At 40.7% G+C, this 22,428-nt stretch overlaps 1 protein-coding gene across 15 annotated transcripts in view; it reads left to right on the forward strand.

Annotated features, from left to right (window-relative positions):
* The first annotated feature begins 1,431 nt into the window (after positions 1 to 1,431).
* Positions 1,432 to 22,428, forward strand: part of PAPOLA (poly(A) polymerase alpha) — a 63,221-nt gene continuing 42,224 nt past the window's right edge. For 7 of the 15 annotated variants that reach the window (XM_002754265.6, XM_054240331.2, XM_054240335.2 and 4 more), the window contains exons 1-3: positions 1,432 to 1,642; positions 18,751 to 18,924; positions 19,690 to 19,756. In XM_002754265.6, the coding sequence (XP_002754311.4) occupies positions 1,635 to 1,642; positions 18,751 to 18,924; positions 19,690 to 19,756 (249 nt within the window). In that variant the 5' untranslated portion in view covers positions 1,432 to 1,634. Of the gene's footprint in view, positions 1,643 to 17,532; positions 17,865 to 18,750; positions 18,925 to 19,689; positions 19,757 to 22,428 lie in introns of all 15 variants that reach the window. The other 8 variants (XM_054240326.2, XM_054240329.2, XM_078335716.1 and 5 more) reach the window with 3 other exon arrangements.

Consider the following 22,428-nt stretch of genomic DNA (forward strand, 5'->3'; position numbering starts at 1 on the left):
ACTGGATCACAGGTGTGAGACACTGTGCCTGGCGTACAGTTTCCTTACTGCAGTATATCTAACATATTTCAGTGGGATCAGGGAGGTGTTTCACAGTCCTCAAACTCTAACACCCGTGCGTATTCTGCACTTAAACGAAGTAGCCTCATTTCAAGTGCTCAGTGGCCCTAAGTGGCAAGGGGCTACCCTCTGGACAGAGCAGGTTAGGTCCTGAGCTTTTCCCATTGTAGTCCTACTAGACATTCTGAGAAAAAAAAAGGGAAAGCCTTTGTGAAACCTCCTGAGGACGCACAAGAGCATATTAATATATTTAGAGTTTAGAACTTTGGTTGACAGCGTCCCGTATTTGATTCTTTCCCTCCTCCTCCTCCTCTCCAGGAACTCTCTCTGTGACACTGTAGAACTTACTACTCGTTCTAATTCGAAGATGAAGGGAATATGAGAGCAGAGGTTTTGCCTCAAGCACTTCCTCCAACTTTTGCCGAGGGGTCGGGAGAAGGCAGACTTCCAGGTCCCACCTGAGATAGACTAAGGGCTGGAAACACAGTTAAGGGGAAATTATGACCAAGACAGCTTTCGCTAAAACGCCAGCGATTACTGCCATCCGTGTTCCGATGGCAGGTCAGCATTATCAGGAAGTTCCAGGGCATCGTTTGTTCTAAAGTAACGTCAGCCCGCGTTCCAGAATTCGCGGACTGCCATCACAGTCCGAACCCACACATGTAGGCGAATGCTCCACAAATACTTCAGCGCCTGGGTCAGGCATCGGGAATATACTGGTGGTTAAAACAGACGGAAAGCGCCATCTGGGTGGGACGCAGTCTGGGAGGGAAAGGGGGTACTGGGCACACGTTTTCGTAGGCTCTGGGCTAAGCACCTCTCGCCGCATCACACGGGGCCAGCACCGCTGTAGGGAGAAGTACTTGGTACTTCACAGTCCAGTACCCAGCGGCTGAGTAACCGTTTCCAACTCAAGGCAGCGATTCACGCGAGCCGTCCTGAGCGCAGCGCTGTGGGGTACACACGGTGCACGCGTGGGCGCCTCAGCCCCCAGGCAGCGCCTCCAGGGTCGCCGTTCCGGGAAAGAGCAGCTGCAGCGACCTCAGGCGGCGGGAAACGCGGGACCTCACACTGCGCCGGAAGCGGCGCCTCGTGGGCTTAGAGTCTCTCCGGGTTCTTCCTCGAGCTATCTACGCCGCATTACCCACGAAAGCATCCCCGCCCGAGGTACTACCCACTGCCCGGAGCCTCCCTGACCGTTCCCTCCCACTATCTGACACCAACTGCTCAGCGTGAGAGGACACGGGTGGTAATTGCCGGGTCGCCAGCGGCCTTATGAACTACGCTTCCCGTGAGGCTTCGCGGCGGCCGGCGGCTCGTGCGCAGGCGTGCGCACAGCGTGCGTGGTGGCGTCAGCAGTTCTAGAACGTTGCTGTGGTAGCGCTCGGGCGCCATGTTAGGACGAAGGGGAAGGAGGAGAAGCGCTTAAAGCGGCGGGAGCGGTGCGGGAGAGGGGTTGGACCCAGGGCTGAGGCAGGCCCCCCCCTCCCTCCCGCCTCAGTGGATCATGCCCAGGGCGGCAGCCGCGGCGGTTGCGGGGGGGAAGTGACTGGGCGGTGCCGGCGCAGGAGACGATGCCGTTGTAAGTAATTTGTATTCTGTTTTCTTTCGCACGCCGGTTGGGCCTTGGGGGGCGTCCGGGAAGGGAAGAGGTAGGCGGAGAGGGTGGCACGCGAGCCTGACCCTCCCCGCTGGTGGGCGGTAGGCAGAACTGAGGACCTTCGTGTTTCTTCGCCTGCTGCCGCCGCACTTCCCCCATGTGCAGGGTTCCCGCGTCCCCCGACCCTTCCAGGCTGGGTCCGCTGCCGTCCGGCCGGAGGCCTTCCCCTTCCGGAAGAGCTGAAGGAACCTCTAACGAACCTGTCTATTCCACCTTCTCCTCCCGGTCCGCAAAGAAAACCAAAACAGAACATTGCCCGGCGGCGGGGAACCGAGACCCAACTCCATGTGGGATCAGCACTTGGGGTTCGCGCTCGCTCTCCGCGACCCTTGGGCCCATTCTGTATCGCTTCTCTGTTCCTGGTCTGCCTCCGCTCGCTCACTCTCTTCCTCCCATTTCCAGATGCCTGTGTGGTGCGCCCCAGTTAGCCCCCTTCCGCTGACCTTGTCTGAATGTGGGAGCACGAGTTAAAAGTCTAGCTTTGAGCGTGGAGCCCCCCTGCCTCCGCGTCCGCCCCAGTCCCCCGTAGCATTCGCGGTCGGAGAAGAGGGCCCTTAGCAGGGTGCCCTTCTCCGAAACGACTTGGGCCGGGAATTGCTTTCCCGGTTTTGTTTTGGTGGGGTAACCGGGTTTCTTTCTGCTTCCTTCTTTCTCTCTCTCTGGTAATACTTTTGTTGTTGGTGGTGGTGGTGGTTGTAGGCTTAAAGCTAGTCTCTTTATGCTTTCTAATCCCACTAGGGCTTTTTCTTTTCTTAGAGGGTTTTAAAAAAGTTTTTTCTCCCCTCCCCCTTTCTTTCTGATAATGAGATATAATTTGGCAGCTAACTGCCAGTGGATGACAGATATTTTTTCTGCAAATATACAGCATTGTAGAGGCCTAAATAGTGAGACTGCATTTCTTCCATTTTTGAAGATTGAAGTGTAAGAATGCCCCTTTGAGACCAGGGACCGAGTTTTCTTCATCTTAGTAGCCTCAAAACGCAACATGTAATTGACACTCAAAGTTTTGGTTAGATTCAGGATAAAGATTTTTGTGGTTTCTAGACATCGAATGTGGTAGCTCAGGTCCTTTTTTTTTAAGGATAATTTCTTTTTTTGCAAATAATCACCGGTTATAGTTTGATAATTATATATGTGTATGGATGTGTTTCTTTACAGGTGAGACTCTAACTTGGACACAGACCTTAATTTTCTATCGCAATTTATGTATTTTAAAAGGATTTTTCATGGTTCCAGGAATTCCTTCTCATGTCTCAACCCCACTCACCCACCCTTGTTATTAAGTAGTCTATTACATTATTACTTCTAGAATGAAAACGTTTGTTAGATTTAATTAACTATACGTGTCTAAAATCTTGGAATCTGTATAATTTCTGTTGACTGATTTTTCCCTTTCATGGAATGGTAAGCGACCCTAGGATAACTAGGTCTGAGCAAGATTTTTGTGGTGTTCTCAGTTCAATAGGAAATAAATGTTTGCAGTGATGCCATGTGATGACTGCATTATTAACAGTTAACATTTTGCTGTTTTTAAAAAGGGACTTCTTTTTCTGATAATCATACCAGCATTAAAAGTGATCGATGTACGTCTTAAAAGGCTTCAATGAAGAAATAACGTTAAGTAATTTGTGTCTTATTTCTAGTAATTAAAAGTACTTTTATACCTTCCTTCCCCCAACATTCTTTGAAGAGGAGAGGTATACATTTCCATCAAAGACCTTAGGTATTTCCAGTTCTTTGCGAGTTAGTTCAAATATTTAAAATGGAAGACAGGGCCAGGTGCGGTGGTTGATGCCTGTAATCCCAACGCTTTGGGAGGCCCAGGCAGGTAAATCGCTTGAGGCCAGGAGTTTGAGATCAGCCTGGGCAACATGGTGAAACTTCATCTCTACATAAAACACTTAAGTTAGCTGGGCGTGGTGGCTCATGCATGTAGTCCCAGCTACTTGGGAGGTTGAGGTGGGAGGATTACTTGAGCCCAGGAGGTTGAGGCTGCAATGAGCCTTGGTCATCCCACTGCACTCCAGCCTGGGCAAAAGAGCAAGGCTCAAAAACTAGGTATATGATAATTATTAAGAGACCAAAGAATACCTAAAGAAAAATGGGGCTTCTTCCTCATTAATTTGCTTTCTTTTTCATGTACTGCTGTCACACTGTCATAAATTTTGTTTTTTCGATGTGTTGGATTGTGATTTCCCAGCTATATTGTGATTGACTTTCATTTTTGGTATACCTGTCCTAATGTTAAATTTGGTTGGGTTAGTAGCATTGGGGCATGGACCCTAGGTGAATTGTCAGAATGGATTTAAATCAGAATTACTGAAATTTACGATATTACAGAACATTTTGATTGTGTCCATATTTTGTCTAAATTTCCTATGTATTTCCTAGCTGCATACATACATTTGAAAAGATTATAGTCTGATTTAAGAGTCATGGTGGTGGTGAAGCTTCCAAAAGTTTTGATAGCCTTTGGATCTATTAAATACAGAGTTTCTCACCTAGTCATTGTTGACATTTATGCCAGTTTTGTTTCTCGCAGGTGCCTGTCCTGTGTATTGTAGGGTGTTTAACAGCATCCTTGGATTCCACATGCTGATTTCCAGGCACCCCACCCCTGCATTTCCCCAGTAATGACAACCAAAATGTCTCCAGACATTGCCACATGTACCCTGGGGTGCAAAATCTCCTGGTTGAGAACACCATTAATGAAAGGTGTGATGCCCTTATGGGAACTGGATGTACTTCTGCCCTACTCTGTGTTGGTCAGATCATTTTTGGCATCAGCTCAGTTCTGGCTATCACATGTATGATAAAAATACATAAAGGAGAGTAATCAGGATCAGTAGCATCTATGATGCCACATGCATAAAATGTTGTTAAGTTACTGAAAGAGATATTTAGCAAGATTTAGGTGAGACAATAGCTTTTCCTCTCAAATATTTTCAAAGGCTGCCCAAAAAGGGATTTGGAGTAGTTCTACATCATAACAAGCAGAACTGGTACCTACGGGTGGATGGTGATACTGTGTAACTGTGTTTCCCAGAGCATGGTCTGTGGATGCCTGAGGAGGGGTACCACTGAGATCTTTCAGAGGGCACATAGCATCCAAACTGTTTTCATGTTACTGAGATGTTTTGTCTTTCAACTTTTGTACTCATGGTCAAAAGCATTGGTGGGAAATGCTGCATCCATCGTAGACACAATCAAGGCAGAGGACCCGTATTATATATAATCATTTCTTTTTTCATTTTCTTTCTTTTTTTTTTGAGACAGAGTTTTGCTTTTGTTACTCAGGCTGGAGTGCAATGGCGCGATCTCGGCTCACCGCAATCTCTGCCTCCTGCGTTCAGGCAATTCTCCTGCCTCAGCCTCCTGAGTAACTGGGATTACAGGCACACACCATCATGTCCAGCTAATTTTTTGTATTTTTAGTAGAGATGGGGTTTCACCATGTTGACCAGGATGGTCTCGATCTCTTGATCCACCCGCCTCGGCCTCCCAAAGTGCTGGGATTACAGGCTTCAGCCACCGCGCCCGGCCCATTTTATTTCTTAATGACTGCACACTCCTAGTTTAAAAAGTTTTTGATGAAGCATTAAAAGGAGGTTGATTTTATTAAATCTTGACACTTTGTCTTTTTAATGCACCATGACCATGGAAAGTACTTGTCAAGCTGTGTACTGGGGCGTATTACAGTGCTTTTGAGGAGGACCACCTGTATGTTGATTTGTGAGCTCAACTAGTGTTTTTACAGTGCTCCATTTTTATCTGAAAGAACAAGTGATGAACCGTGGGTATTTATATTTGAATATTTACGAGACACATGAGAGTAAAGTGAGCCTGTCACTTCAAAGTAAACAGCTGATTCTGTTTGTGGCCAGTGAAAAATTTGAGCTTTCAGGCAAAATTTAGAATTTTAGAATGTTTGTTTTTCCATGATGAGCTTATCAGTTTCCCAATACTTAAAAGATGTTTCTGCTGAGATTGGTGGTAATATTAATGCATATAGTTTTGATGCTGTATAATGTGTGCTTAAAAAAAGAATAATATTTGTTCATGTCTGGTAGACCTGTATAATTCAGTGAACCCATTTTTTCCAAATGACCAGTCGTGATATATTAAAATCATATGTGCATTCAAGGGTACATTCAGAGTGTAAGGTAAACCAGATTTTAATACAACAGAGTACTGAGGGTTTATTAATAGGGTTTTTCTTTCGTATTTTAACTAATCTTTGTAAAACTGCCACTCGTGGAGTTCTGGTGTAGTATCAAAGAAGACTACCCACAATTAATTGAAACGACTAAATACTCCTCTTTTCCAATTGTAATGTTGCTCCCAGCACTTTGGGATGCCAAGGTGGGAGGATTATTGGGGCTTACAAGTTCAAGACCAGCCTGGGTGACATAGCTGTCCCCATGAAACAAATAAAAAGAAACAGTTATAATGTTGGTTTATTGCCAGGTTTTCTTCATATGCTTCAACTAGAACAATTGATTGCAACAGATTGAATGCAGAAGCAGCTATGAGAATCCAGCCATCTTTGATTTAGCCAGAATTAGAGATTTACAGAAATGCAAAAGAATGCCATTTTTACTAAATTTTTTGTTTTGGAAAGTAGTTTTTTAAAGCTATGTTAACATGTAGTGAGTTTCTTGTTATTTAAATGAACAAATACTTTAAAAGTTTTTCAGTTATAATTGCCAGTGCAGTGGATATTGGTAAGCATAATGCATCTAAATAAGAGCACTTTGGAGTGCTCAATGCATTTTAAGAGTTGTAAAGGGTCCTGAGATCAAAATGTTTGAAAACTTGAGCAATCCTGCTTGAGAAGAGCTGCCCCAAGATGAAGTAGACTTTCCAGTGCTGGTGTGAGTAGCATCTGTGGTGGTGGGTTTTTTTTTTTTTTTTTTGAGATGGAGTCTAACTCTGTCACCCAGGCTGGAGTGTAGTGGTGCAAGCTCAGCTCACTGCAACCCCTGCCTCCCAAGTTCAAGCGATTCTCCTACCCAGCCTCCCAAGTAGCTGGGATTATGGCACGTGCCACCATGCCTGGCTGATTTTTGTATATTTAGTAGAGGGTTTCACATGTTGGCCAGGCTGGTCTCGAACGCCTGCCCTCAGGTGACTGCCTGACTGCCTGGCTCGGCCTCCCAAAGTGCTGGGATTACAGGCCCACTACACCTGGCCTCTGGTGGTGTTTTGAATACTGTCAGGGGATGGACTTGGACCTTACCCCCCCCAACCCTCTGATTTGTTGTCAGTGAAAAACAATGTATTAGATAACCTTTAGGAAAGATAACAGAACTGTGAGATATTTTGTCTCACATTTTAAAATTTGGGGATTCTGTAGTGAATTGTTGCTCAGTAAATGTTGGTTATGCTTTTGAGATGTTTTACATTAAACATGTTTTCAGTTCATACTGTTTCATAGAGAAGTTGGAAGGTAAGGTATTGGAGTTGAGTAAACATATGAACCTACTCAGTTCCTCACCTTCTTAAGGCAGAAGGCAGTTCTGGCTGGGTAACAACTTTAAAAATGTTTCGGTTCATCAGAACACTCCATTGGGTAACTAAGTCAGCTTTAGGTTAACATTACAATTAAATTTCACCTTTAACTTTATCTAGGCAGGTTTATAAAGCTACTTTCAGGTAAAATGAGACCATTTGGATTCTTAGCTAGTTCTCATTTTGGGGGAGGGTATGTGTTTCTCTTTTATTCTGTATGTATGTTCAGGGTTCTAATTACATAGCAGCTTTTAAATAATTTGACAATGCCAGTTTATGATTTACAAAGCAGCAACATTATAGGCGGTTACCCTAAAAGTTGGTTAAAGTTGAGGCTTAAAAGAATACCCGACCAAGTTCATCAAGGTGCTAAATTGTAGATTAGGGCTTAAATCAGCTCTTGATTCCATGTTCCATTCTCATTCCAGTACACGATACCATCTCCTGTGGACACTGTAGGGAACCATGTGTGGTTAGTTCAGTTGGAGTCTTGAAACCAGGGACTCACTGTTGCCCAGGTTGGAGTGCAGTGGTGCAGTCACGGCTCACTGCAGTCTCGACCTCTCAGGGTCAGGGGATCCTTCCACCTCAGCCTCCCGACTAGCTGGGACTACAGGCATGTGCCAGCACACCTGGCTAATTTTTGTATTTTTTATTGTGACGGGGTTTTGCCATGTTGCCCAGACTGGTCTCAAACTCCTGGGCTCAAGAAATCCTCCCACCTTGGCCTCCCAAAATGCTGGGATTACAGGCGTCGGCCACCATGCCTGGCCAGTTGGGATCTCTATATATAGTTTCAAGTACAATTAATTTTCAAGCTCATTTTTTTTGTGTGTATAACATTTAAATCTCAAGTTATTTACATGGTAAATAAAAAGTATATGTACAAAAGTATATAAACAAAAGTAATATGTAGTATATACTTGTAGTATACACAGAATATAACATACTGTAGAACCTGAGATCTCATGCATTGCTTAAGTATGTATTCTGAAAAAATGTGTTAGGTGATTTTATCATGGGAACGGTATACTTAAACCTAAATGGTACAGCCTACTATGCACCTAGGCTTTATGATGTGGCCTGTTTCTCCTAGGCTATAAACCTGTACAGCGTGTTGTTATACTGAATACTGTAAGCAGTTGTAACACATTAGGAAGCATTTGTGTATCTATATATATGTAAACACCAAAGGAAGAGTAAAAGTATGGTGTTATGCTCTTGCAGGACCACTGTCCTATATGTGGTCCATCACTGACGGAAAAATACTGTTAAGTGGCAAATGACTATACTTTTAGTGGCTTTCTTTGTGTGTATAATCTTTTTTTTTTTTTTCTGTCGAGACAAAATTTCACTCTTGTCGCCCAAGCTGGAATGCAATGGCGCAATCTCGGCTCACTGCCACCTCTGCCAACCGGGTTTAAGCGATTCTCATGCCTCAGTACTCTGAGTAGCTGGGATTACAGGTGCATGCCACCATGCCTGGCTAATTTTTGTATTTTTAATAGAGGGTTTCACCAAGTTGGCCATGCTGGTCTTGAACTCCTGACCTCAGGTGATCCACCCGCCTCGGCCTCCCAAAGTGCTGGGATTGCAGCTGTGAACCACTACGCCCGGCCATTTGTGTGTATATTCTTATTTAAAGCCATGCACAGAGTTGCCACTTACAGACCCCAGTTTGTGGCCAGTACCTTTGATGGGAGTTGCCTTTTTAACTTTTTTAATCTTTGGATTCTATGTAGGCCTGCTGCACTATATGACATTCTCATGTGTGGAAACTTAAGGATTTGGGAAAGAAGAAATTAAAGGCATTTTGTTAGATTTCTTTCTTCTCTTTTGTTACAGAATTATTTTTCAAATTTGTATTCCCTGTATATTTTGTCCAGAAATTGGCTTCTTGCATTTTATGACAGTTTTAATAATTTTGGGGTTGATCAGGCATAGTGTTCCTGCATTTCCTGGAATTAATGTATGTAATACTGTGACTTACTATAATTTTGACGATTTTTTGATACATTTTCATACTTTTTCAGGTTCTGTTTCCTATTTTGTTAAATTTACATCTTTCATTTTCAAGTTGTACTTGGTAAGTTGATGTAGGACTGCACAATTTGCCTTTTTTTCCTAAGTTTCTCCTAGTTACATGAGAGGGACACACACACACACACGCACACGCACACGCAAATACAAAAAATACATGCACTGCTGTGCAAAGGGGCAGTTGAAAGTACCCTTAGGAAGTGAGGAAAAATAACTTGGCCATTGTAGTAATCGAAGAGCAAGTACCCTTTCTGTGCCTAAGCAACCTTGAATTTTCAGTTTGGCCTTGGGCTTTATCATACATACCTTATTCCCCTTCAGTATAAACAAACTATTACATCGTCGTTGAGCCTCTGCTGCTACTTTACTAAATATTGGCTGGGTGGCCCACCTGGAATACATTTTTAAGAATATAGTTGGGTTCAGGCCAGGCGTGGTCGCTCACGCCTGTAATCCTAGCACTTTGGGAGGCTGAGGCAGATCACGAGGTCAAGAGATTGAGACCATCCTGGCCAACATGGTGAAATCTTGTCTTTACTAAAAAATACAAAAGTTAGCTGGGTGTGGTGGTACACACCTGTAGTCCCAGGCTGAGGCAGGAGAATTGCTTGAACCTGGGAGGTGGAGATTGCAGTGAGCTGAGATAGCGCCACCGCACTCCAGCCTGGCACCTGGTGACAGAGTGAGACTCTGTCTAACAAAAAAAAAAAAAAGAATATAGTTGGGTTGTAAATATTTTTAGTACCACTTGCACAGAGCATCTTGTGGTGGGCCAGTTAATTATCCTTTTAATTTCTTAGCAAATACATATTTTAGCGATATGCTTGCCTCTAAGCTACTATCATTATATGCTGAATACCTTGTGAAAAAGGAGATTGTATTATTTTGGCTAAGAATTAATATTTAATGCACATTGAGATACTTTAGAGAGATCCCTTATATCTTTTCTGTTCTTGTCCTTTGAATGAACACATTATGTTTAAGGTTAAGACCTTTAAACAGCAAATTGTACTGTGTTGAATTGTTACTTTAAATAAGTTAACGTAGTTTATCTGATTGCTTCCAAAGAAGAATATTTAGCAAGTTCAGCTTTCAGTTTTAACTTTATCATGCAAATAAGAAAGCATTTTCTGTTAAGTGGTAGCTATAAATTGGGCAGTTGACTCTGTTAAAATCATGGGCCACAATTTTTTCTGAACACCTGACATCAGGAGGTGGGGATTAATCCGTAGAGCCTGAGGAGCTTTGTGTAAATTGAGACACAGGCTGGGTGTAGTGGCTCATGTCTGTAATCCCAGCACTTTGGAAGGTCAAAATGGGAGGATTGCTTGAGACCAGGCTGGGCAACATAGTAAGACCCTGACTATTAAAAAAATTGAGATACAAAGTACTTAAACATTAATTATTTGAAGAAAGGACCATTGGTAATACGATGTTCTGTCCTTTTGTGTGTTATTCATCTGCCTAGATTGCCCCTCCCCCTTCAAATCATTTACCGTGGGCACCTTAACCTTCTGGCATAGCCATTATTTTATCTTTGTTTTTTTTTTTTTTTTTTTGAGACAGAGTCTTGCTCTGTCGCCCAGGCTGGAGTGCAATGGTGCAATCTCTTCTCACCACAACCTCTGCCTCCTGGATTCAAGTAATTCTGCCTTAGCCTCTCAAGTAGCTGGGATTACAGAGGCACGCCACTTTGCGCAGCCAAGTTTTTGTATGTTTAGTAGAGATGGGGTTTCACCAGGTTTGCCAGGCTGGTCTTGAACTCCTGACTTCGTGATCCACCCAGCATTAAATTTGTTTCTTTAATGTTTTCTGCTTACTTGTTTAAGGATCTGAATCCCAGACTAAGTTTGAGACAGTCATTGAGAACAGAGACTAAGCATCCTAGATGCTTAGAGTCCTAAGCATCTTTGTATTTTATTTAGCATTGTCTTTTATGCATATTTAGGAATTTGGTACATTTCAGCCTAATACTACTGTACTTTCTGACAAAAGATAGATGAGAAAAAAGTATTTTTAGGAAAATTGAGTTGATGTTTAATAACCTTGGCTGCCCTAGCAGCTTTCTGGAGCAATAAATAAAGCATGATTTGCTTTGGATTTATTATTTCTAGCCACAGAGTATTGCACTAAAAAAGCTATTTTAAACATTTTGGTTTATTTCACAAAATAGTGCTTTAATTAGCAGAAACTGAGTTTTTAGCTAATAACTAAAAGCTAATTATTGTTTTAAATTGAGGATTTGTTTGGTGCTCCTTGCTGCCATTTCATGCCTCCTTGCTATCACTATTCTAATTTCATGCTGAATGGTAAAATTAGTTGACTTTCAACTTTTGCAAGATTATTAATATCTACTTTAAAGTTGAAACAAGTTTGTAAAGTATAAGGTAACATTTTCTTGTCTCAGTTCTGCTTTCTTGTGTTTCTATGAATATATTATAGACATAACATACAAATAGTTTTAAAAAAAAAAAAAAAAACTGGCTGTTAATGTAAGTGCCTGTAGTCTGAGCTATGAGGGAGGATCACTTGAGCTCAAGAGTTTAGACCAGCCTGGGCAAAAGAGCAAGACCCCATCTCTAAAATAGAAAATCTATATCTATATGACTACATATTGTAAATGATGTACAGAGATGCCTCAGAATAGAGATGATTATTATAGGCTGTGGAATCGGATATCTGGTTTCACATTCTGGTCCGGTAAACTTAGTCAACCCTTCTTTCTTAGTTTCTTAAAATGGAGATCATTTATTAATAGTAAGAGTTGCTAGAAGAAAATTGGGAATAATGTAACGTGCTTGACATAATACCTGGGATATGTTGAAATTTCAGCAAGTGGCAGCTATGATCATAATTTATATTCGCCACTTTTTTCCCCTGATACATATGCTGTTACATGTACTGTCTCTTTTAATTTTGGCATAGTTTTATGTTGTAAGCATGTACTGTAAGTAACCAGTTCTTTATTGATGGATATTTAGGTGGTTTCCAGTTTTACTTCATTGCATACTTTGCTCAGTGAACAATCTTGAATGCCTTTCTGTCTTAGTTCTGAGAGAGAGGTTCAAATTCCAGAACCAGTAACATCAAGAGAGTTAATTTACAAATGAATGAACCGAGTATACCAAACAAACTCCCTTTTTAGGGGATAGCCCTAGGATATAGACACTGCTCATTTCAAGCTCATTTCTGTTATGCTGGAATTTGGGTCCCTGTTTTGCTCTGTCTCCAGTCCTTGCACCTATACTCTAGGAGTGGCTGGAAATTTACATATTTTTTATTGTTTGTTTTTTGGTTTTTTTGGAGATGGGGTTCTCGCTTGTGGCCCAGACTGCACTGTAGTGTTGTGATCACGGCCCACTGCAGCCTCAGCTTCCTGGGCTCAAGAAATCCTCTTCTCAGCCTTCTGAGTAGCTGGGACTACAGGTACATGCTACTACAGCTGGCCAATTTTTAATTTTTTTTGTACAGATGGGGGTCTTTCTGTGTTGCCCAGGCTGGTCTCAAACTCCTGGGCTCAAGGGATCCTCCTGCCTCAGCCTCCCAAAGTGTGGGGATTACAGGTCTGAGCCACTGCATCAGGCCTGACGATTTAGGTTTTTATGTAATATTTTATATTTTTAAAATGCATGATTAAAGAGAATATGTCTTCCAGCTTCAGGCTTTCAGTTTGAATCTTCTGTCCTAGTGTTTCTGTAGATGGCTAGAGATAAAGTTGCTAGACAAACTTTTAAAATTGGTATATGCATTTTTAATTTTGGTAAATACTGGATTGCTTTCTAAAATGAAGTAACAAGTTTGCTTTCATCGTGATGTATAAGGGCTCATTTGATTATAACATTGCCAACGTTGGAGGTTTTTCGTCTTTCGTTCTTACCACATACGTTAAATTTTGTTTTTCTTTAATCTGGTTGTCTTAATTTGCTTCCCTGATATGCAGTGAAACTTTAAAAAATTGAGTGAAGAGTTCTTTATGTATTAAGAGCATTGCTGTTTTGGCGTAAGTTGTATGTATTTTCTCCTTTTATCATTTGCTTTAACTTTCCTTATGCTGTATTGTTACTATATAAAAGTTGTAATATTTTGATATAAGTTAACCTGTTTCTGTGTATGACTTTTGCATTTTGTGTCTTGCTTGAGTAAGGCTCTGAAAATCTTTTTCATTTTCTTTTAGTGCCTTTATACTTTTTAAATATTTTTGAAATCATAGCATCTCGGTTTTAGATTTTACTGTGGACAGTCAAAGCCATTTGCGTATTTCATAGTTTTCTCCACTGACTTAAAATGGTTATCAGTATATGTCCAAAGATGATCAGACTTTGCCTATTTGAATGTATGACCATTAAACTCCAGTTAACAAATCATAGGAACTTGCACTATTTGAATTAGATTTATATTTACTGTACCAAGGTGATTTTTTTTTTTTCTTTTTTTTTTTTTTAAGAGATGGGGTTTCACCATGTTGGCCAGGCTGGTCTCGACCTCCTGACCTCAGGTGATCCACCCACCTTGGCCTCCCAAAGTACTGGGATTACAGACATGAGCCACCACGCCCAGCCAGGTGGTTCTTGATAGTTAATATTGTATGTCTAACCTTGTGAAACAAATGTCCAGCCAAAATAGCCAACAGTCATATGCTGATTAGACAAAAATGTCACTATTCTAAGTTCCTAAATATTTATTCTACTTAAAATCATCTTGACAGCCTAGCATGGGGAAAGGAAAGACCTGCAGCATTTAGACCCCTCAGCATTGGTCTGAAAACTTCCGTATTTGGAAACTGCTCTGTAGTGTTATGTGTTGTAGTTATAAAATTCCTAGTTTGTTATCCAAAGTAATGAAGAGATATAATAAATTCTAAGGTTAGATCTGCAGAGATGCAACTTACCTAGAATGATACGACTAGTGGCAGAAATGAAACCAGAGTAATACGATGAGTAGCAGAAGGGAAATCAAGCCTGCTTTATTTTTTATCAGATTCCTTTTAAGTTGGGACCAGACTTTGTAGTCTGTCTTAAATGCCATTACAGCTTTTGGAAAGTTGTATTTTAGGAAGACATGCTTAGTAGTATGCATGGTGGGACCATGTGACAAAGGAGTAGAAGGAAAGGAATTGGGACCAAAATTGCCAAGAGTCAAAACTAGAATAGTTAAAAAGGAATTGTTATATATAGAATGTTGAAATTAAAAAAATTAAGAGGCATGTGTTCTATGTGAACTTTGCCTTGATAAGAATAATTTATTGTAAAGAAAACTACTCATATTCTAAGGAGAGAAGAGTTCTGAAAATTCTTCACACAATGCCTTGAACCTGTAAGAAAAGGTGTGTATGTGGTAGGGGATGTGGTTTTATCTTAACACAAAGTAATACTGAGGCCGGATGATGTGCCTACATTTGGAATAAAGTAAATAAAAATTTCCAGCTTGCGTATGATTTATTTCACCATCAAAATGTTAGTGTAATCATCAGCATTTTTTTTTTTCAAATTAGGCTGAACAAATCTTGTGCACGTTAAGAAATTAGGGCGTAGGGCCGGGCGCGGTGGCTCAAGCCTGTAATCCCAGCACTTTGGGAGGCCGAGGCGGGTGGAACACGAGGTCAAGAGATCGAAACCATCCTGGTCAACATGGTGAAACCCCGTCTCTACTAGAAATACAAAAAAAATTAGCTGGGCATAGTGGCACGTGCCTGTAATCCCAGCTACTCAGGAGGCTGAGGCAGGAGAATTACCTGAACCCAGGAGGCGGAGGTTGCGGTGAGCTGAGATAGCGACATTGCACTCCAGCCTGGGTAACAAGAGCGAAACTCCGTCTCAAAATAAAAAAGAAATTAGGGCCTGTATTCTAATGTTCTGGTGAGAAAGTTAAAGTAGACAAGAGCTTTCCAAGCATTGTTTATTGGGATAATGAAAATCTGAAGATTTGAGTAAGAAAAAAGTGGGAAAGATAGAGGAATCTTAAAATAGATACTCTTTGTTTTTTTAATGATTCAAACTGAACTGCTAATGAATTTAATTCCTTGAGAATGGAAAAGAATGCAGAGAAACATATTACTTGCACAAAACAAAAATAGAGGTTTATTCCTTGAAGCTACAAAAATATGATTTCAGTTTATAGTTGACTTAAAAGCTCTCCTTGCTTGAACCAGATCTAGCCTAGACAAAATGAACTGTTTACACTTTTTTTTTCCTGGCTTTACTTGTGCCAAAATCATTTATAAAAGAATTCATAATCCCAGGATAATTATGAAGGGATGTAGTTTATTCAGAAAAACTCATAAAGCAATGAATAACACAAGATAATACAATTATGTTAGGATATGTAGTAAGCATACTTCGTATTGTGTACTTAAAAATTTGTTAAATTTTAAATTTGTTAAGAGTAGATCTCAAGTGGTATGCTCTTACCGCAGAAAACCAGAGGGGCACATAGGGAAACGGTAATAGATATGTTTATTACCTTTATTATGCTAACTACAAGTGTATGCATATGTCTAAACTCACCAAATTATATACATTAATTACATTCAATATTTTTGGTATGTCAGTGATATCTCAAAGCTGGGGAAAACAAAAACCTTCCCGCAAAGAATAAGTAAATAATTGCTTGAAATGTGTTGGTATATGGTATGAGGCTTTTCATGGTTAGGTAGATTTGAGGGCCACCTTTTTGATGGCAGTTTTCTTCTGATAACTATTTGTTGATTAAAATGTATAATGACCAAGACATTTTGAATTGTTACGCTGTGTGTGTGTGTGTGTGTGTGTGTGTGTGTGTGTGTGTGTATTTGAGACAGAGTTTCGCTCTTGCTGCCTGCTTAGGCTGGAGTGCCCAGGCTGCATTGCAACAGCACAGTCTCGGCTCATTGCAACCTCTGATTCCTGGGTTCAAGTGATTCTCCTGCCTTAGCCTCCCAAGTAGCTGGGATTACAGGTGCATGCCTCCATGCCTGGCTAATTTTGTATTTTTATTAGAGCTGGGTTTTCTCCATGTTGGTCAGGCTGGCCTCGAACTCATGACCTCACGTGATCCACCCACCTTGGCCTCCTAAAGTGCTGGGATTACAGTGATGAGCCACCATGCCCAGCCTTCATGTGCATATTTTAATACCATAGGAGATGCTGCATATGTTTAGAAAATGGAACATTTTTATTTCGTCTTCAGCAAATGCTTTTTTGAGATGGAGTTTCGCTTTGTTGCCCAGGCTGGAGTGCAGTGGCGTGATCTTGGCTCGCTGCAACTTCTGCCCCCCAGGTTAGAGCAGTTGTCCTGCCTCAGCCTCCCAAGTAGCTGGGATTACAGGTGCATGCCTCCATGCCTGGCTAATTTTTGTATTTTTAGTAGAAATGGGTTTTCTCCTTGTTGGCTGGGCTGGTCTTGAACTCTTGGCCTCAAATGATCTGCCTGCCTTGGCCTCCCAAAGTTTGCTGGGATTACAGGTGTGAGACACCATGCCTGGCCAAATCTTCAGTAAATATTTAGTCCTGATGGGGATTAACATTATAGTTTTGAGTAGCTATGCAATTTAGATTAAAGGGGTAGGAGGAAATGATCTAATGTAAATTAATTTCTGCAAGAGATAAGTCTGATTCTTATTCAGTAAATGTTATTATAAAATCTGAATTAAAGTTAAGACAGTATGTAACTAGACCAGGCAACAGTAAATAGATGACATGCAGCCCAGTGGCTAATTAGTAACATGCACTGTGGGCTTCCTGGCATTCTTAGGTCTGTGTTGATATTACAAGACAAATTACAGAACAGTCTAGTAGTCATGGTATAGGCTAGAACCCAATGGATTTGTATAGTACATGCATCATAAGCCTCATTTTCCTAGGATTCTTAGATTTGGCATCTTATTACCTATGCAGATTATCACACTTAAAGTAGAAAATGTATTTAGAGCTTGGTAGAAAAGTAGCTGTGGTCATGCCTGTAATCCCAGCACTTTGGGAGGCTGAGGCCAGCAGATCACTTGAAGACAGAAGTTCGAGAACAGCCTGGCTAACATGGTGAAACCCTGTTTCTACTAAAAATATAAAAATCAGCCGGGCGTGGTGGCACATGGCTGTAATCCCAGCTACTCGGGAGGCTGAGGCAGGAGAATCGGCTTGAACCTGGCAGGCGGAGGTTGCAGTGAGCTGAGACTGTGCTACTGCACTCCAGCCTAGGTGACAGAATGAGACTCCATCTCAAAAAATAAAAAGTAGCCGTGTGTATGTGTAAAATAAACATTTTATTTTATTATTTTTTTTTTGTAGAGACAGGATTTCAACACGTTATCCAGGCTGGCCTCAACTCCTGGGCTCATGTCATTCTCCCGCTTTAGCCTCCCGAAGTGCTGGGATTACAGGTGTGAGCCACCGCACCTGGCCTATAAACAGTTAATTTCTTAAGGAATGGAATTTGGGAGAAATAACTGATCGAGATTTTGGGTCTTTCCTTGTTGCCTACTTTTTTTTTTTTTTTGAGATGGAGTCTTGCCCTGTCTCCAGGCTGGAGTGCAGTGGCATGATCTTGGCTCACTGCAACTTCTGCCTCCCGGATTTGAGTGATTCTCCTGCCTCAGGCTCCTCAGTAGCTGGGACTACAGGTGCGCACCACGACCCCCAGCTAATTTTTCTGTATCTTTAGTAGACAAGTTTCACCGCGTTGGCCAGGATGATCTCAATCTCCTGACCTTGTGATCTGCCCACCTCGGCCTCCCAAAGTCCTGGGATTACAGGCGTGAGCCACTGTGTCTGGACACCTACTTGGTTTTGAATGTTATTCAACTGTTAGTTTTAAAATATTGTGTTGACTTTTTAAAGTTAATTTAATGAAAAAAAATTTTTATGAAAAAAGCTTGAGTCAAATTAATTTCCTAAGCATTTAGAGCATGCTGTGCCTTTTTACAAATGTGGAACTTCTCTTAAAATGGATAAAAAAGTAGCTGTGTGTGTATAAAATAAATCTTATAGACTAGTATCATTATTGAAGTGTAAATCTCTTTTAAAAAATCAGTAACAAGCTTAGGGTGAATATAGTTCTTTCCCATCAAATTTTAAGTTTATGCTATTTGCTTCATTATCTCTGAGCTTGATTTCATTGTGAGCAAGATGCCAGCTTTCATTTGGGGACTGTCTTATATTGGTAAAGTAAAATTTTTGTAGTATGTTTATCAATGTTTAAGAAACAGATTTTGGCTTCTTTTCAAGAGGTGAAATTTCTCAGAATTTTACTATATTCTAGGTAGTGTTTTCTCTAGCAATGTATTTGGTCTGGATTCTAACTTAGGTGTTTAAGTAGTGACAGAGTTAAAATCCTTAGGGAAGGATTTTCTCTTTTTGGTCACTTTTTGTCATAAAAATTTTGGGAGTATGGCAAGGAACCAATCATCTTTAGAAATGTGTGTTACTAAAGTAGTTTTTCTGGTCATGCTGATTTATGTCAAATTGTAGAATTCTTTTGGCAGTTATTTTATCCAATTTTATTTATAGTCCAGTTACAACACAGGGATCACAACAAACACAACCGCCACAGAAGCACTATGGCATCACTTCTCCTATCAGCTTAGCAGCCCCCAAGGAGACTGACTGCATACTTACACAGAAACTAATTGAGACACTGAAACCCTTTGGGGTTTTTGAAGAGGAAGAGGAACTGCAGCGCAGGTAAATGTATATTCTATATTTTTTTAACTCAGAGATTTTTATTAATGTTAAAATAAATTAATTTTGAGGCATCCTCTACTCACTTAGAGGCCAGGGTTATTTGCCCAGATCTATGTATCTGTTTTGGAGAAGAGGTTACTTAAGAGAGAAAAATTTTTTGTTTGAGACAGAGTCTTGCTCTTGTTGCCCATGCTGGAGTACAATGGCATGATCTTGGCTCTCTGCAACCTCCGCCTTCCGTGTTCAAGCAATTCTTCTGTCTCAGTCTCCCAAGTATCTGGGATTATCGGCCTGTGTAATTACACCCGACTAATTTTTTGTATTTTTAGTAGAAACGGGGTTTTATCATGTTGGCCAGGCTGGTCTCGAACTCCTGACCTCAGGTGATCCACCCGCCTCGGCCTCCCAAACTGCTGGGATTACAGGTGAGAGTCACTGCACTGGCTGAAAACTTCATTTTCTACATAGAGTTCTCAATTTTAATTTCGATGTTACTTTTTTTCTAAAGCAATAATTTTGATTTTTTAAAAATACTTTGGTTATTATAGTTCTGAATTTTCTGGAGGAAGAGGAATGCCTTATTCAGTGTAACAGTACATATACATACATATATATATAGAGAGAGAGAGAGAGAGTGCTAACTACAATATATTGTGCTTCTGATCACTTAAAAACTCAAAATTTAGGAAGACACTTATTTAAAGCTTTAAGAAATGTAATCAGTAGTGATCTGGAATACTTGATTGGTAATTGTTTTATCAACAGGATTCTAATTTTGGGAAAACTAAATAACCTGGTAAAAGAGTGGATACGAGAAATCAGTGAAAGCAAGGTAAGGCATTTTTTTGTATATGAAATAATTTGTCATTATCAAGCCAACTGAACACAGCAAGTGTCTTTATAGCCTGTTCTTATTTGAGTGGATTTAGAGTCTTTAATGTGGTGTCAGTTTAGACTATTGATAACAGATTTTACATTTTCTTTCTAGTTAATTTGGAAGCGGGAAAAACTGAACTAAGTTAAGTGATTTTTAAAAATAAGTGTAGGACTCTTTGGTTGCAACATTTCAAAGCTGAAACTCAGTCATTGTAAACTACTTACACTCTTGACAGAAATAATGGTTGTTTCTCTAAGAAGACACTTTAAACATATTTGAGAATCTTCTTACTTTTTAAGAAATTCTACCACAGTTTTTAAAAACGATTTTCAGGTATTATTCAAACAGAATAGGTATTTATTTAGTTTTCTTTTTTCTTTCTTTTTTTTTTTTTTAAGAGAGTCTTGCTCTGTCACTCAAGCTGGAGTACAGTGACACCATCATAGCTCACTGTAACCTTAAATTCCTGGGCTCAAGCAACCCTCCTACCTCAGCCTCCTGAGTAGTTGGGACTGTTAGACATGTCCCTTCACACCTGGCTAATGGTATATGTGGGGTCTTGCTATGCTGCCCAGACTGATCTAAAACTCCTGGCCTTGAGCAGTCCTCTCACCTTGGACTCCCAATGCACTAGGATTCCAGGCATGAGCCACTGCCTGGCCTAGTTAGTTTTTTATGATAACATTCTTTGCGTTTCCTTCCTTTTTTTTTTTTTTTTTTTTTGAGACAGAGTCTGACTGTCACCCAAGCTAGAGTGCAGTGGCACCACTGCAACCTCCACCTCCTGGGTTCAGGTGATTCTCATGCCTCCGCCTCCTGAGTAGCTGGAATTACAGGTGTACTCCACCACACTGAGCTAATGTTTATGTTTTTAGTAGAGATGGGTTTTGCCATGTTGGCCAGGCTGGTCTTGAACTCCTGACCTTAAGTGATCCACCTTCCTTGGTCTCCCAAAGTGCTGGGATTAACATGCATGAGCCACTGCACCTATCCCGTTTTCTTTTCTTTCTTTCTTTTTTTTGAGACAGTCTCAAAAAAAGTTGCCCAGACTGTAGTGCAATGGCATCATCTTGGCTCATTGCAACCTCTGCCTCCTGGATTCAACTGATTCTCCTGCCTCGGCCTCTCAAGTAGCTGGGATTACAGGCATGTGCCATTACATCTAGCTAATTTTTGTATTTTAGTAGAGATGGGGTTTTGCCGTGTTGACCACCAGCTGGTCTCAAACTTTTGGCCTCAAGTGATCTGCCCACATTGGCCTTCCAAAGTACTGGGATTACAGGCATGAAGTACTGTGCGTGAGCTTTTTTTTTTTTTTTTTTTGGAGTTAGGGTCTCACTCTGTTGCTCAGACTGGAGTGTAGTATCACAATTTTAGTTCACTGTAGTTTCCGCCTCCTGGGCCCAGGTGATTCTCCCATCCCATCCTCCTGAGTAGCTGGGACTGTAGGCAGGCACCACCAAGCCTAGCTAATTTTTTGCATTTTTTTGTAAAGATGGCTTTTTACCATGTTGCCTAGGCTAGTCTCAAACTCCTGGGCTTAATATATCTGCCTGCTTTGGCCTCCCAACATGCCAGGATTACAGGGGTGAGCTGATGCCCCGGCCCCTTTGAATTTCTAATACTTCAGTATGAATACTCATACAATACAACTCATAAATATATGGCTGGGCTTCTTCTGGTAGGGAAAATATATTTGTACAGTTGTATGTGGAGTTCATTTGACACATTTAAAAGAATAACATAAATAGTGGTAATTTTTCCAGGGTAGTACAGAATCCATGTTTAATCTCTAATATAACTGAAAGGTTAAAAGGAGAACCAGGGGTAAAGGAAAAATCTCACAGAGCAGGAAGAGAAGGTGTCAACTTATAAGGAAAGTTGTAGTCTTTTGGTTTTAGTCAAATTTATAGTACTGTTAATTTAAAGCAATGTATATGTCTATTTCAAAATACAAATTAAACTTCCGCAAATGTAGTATTCTAAATTGTGGACTTTACTTACATGTGTTTCTTATTGATCATAGCTTCTGATAGAAAATAAGATTTTTTTTTTTTTTTGGTTTGTTTGACATCTAATACTCTTGTTTTAAAAACGAAAAAAAATCTTTTGCAAGTGAAAATGTTTTTCCATGACCTGAATTAAGAAATCTTAATTTCTGGGTTGCAGTGATGAAATAGGCATAAACATACTAGCATCTTAAAGTGCAATTAGTAATACAGTGGTTACTAGCCACATGTGAGTATTTAAATACAAATTAACGAAAATTAAACATTCAGATTCTTGACTACACTAGTTACATTTCAAGTGCTCAACAGTGATGATTAACAGTGACCGAATCTTTACAGCCTTGCAGAAAGTACCATTGGAGAGTGTTCTTCGAAAGACTGATATTTCTTGATAGGGAAGTCTGTGGATCAGTGTTTTAAGATAGTTTCTCCTTCACCTCCTTTGTAGGCTACTTCTGCGCACGTCTTGCTGGCTTACTTTAAATAACCAGGTCAACTTTGCCATTGAGATTTTGAAATACCTAAGTATAGGAAGACAAAGGCTTTGCTTACTTTTAAGAAATACAACAATACAGCTAGGCGCAATGGCTCCTGCCTGTAATCCCAGCACTTGGGGAG

The sequence above is a fragment of the Callithrix jacchus genome, chromosome 8 (genome assembly GCF_049354715.1).
Source record: "Callithrix jacchus isolate 240 chromosome 8, calJac240_pri, whole genome shotgun sequence".
Lineage (NCBI taxonomy): Eukaryota > Metazoa > Chordata > Mammalia > Primates > Cebidae > Callithrix > Callithrix jacchus.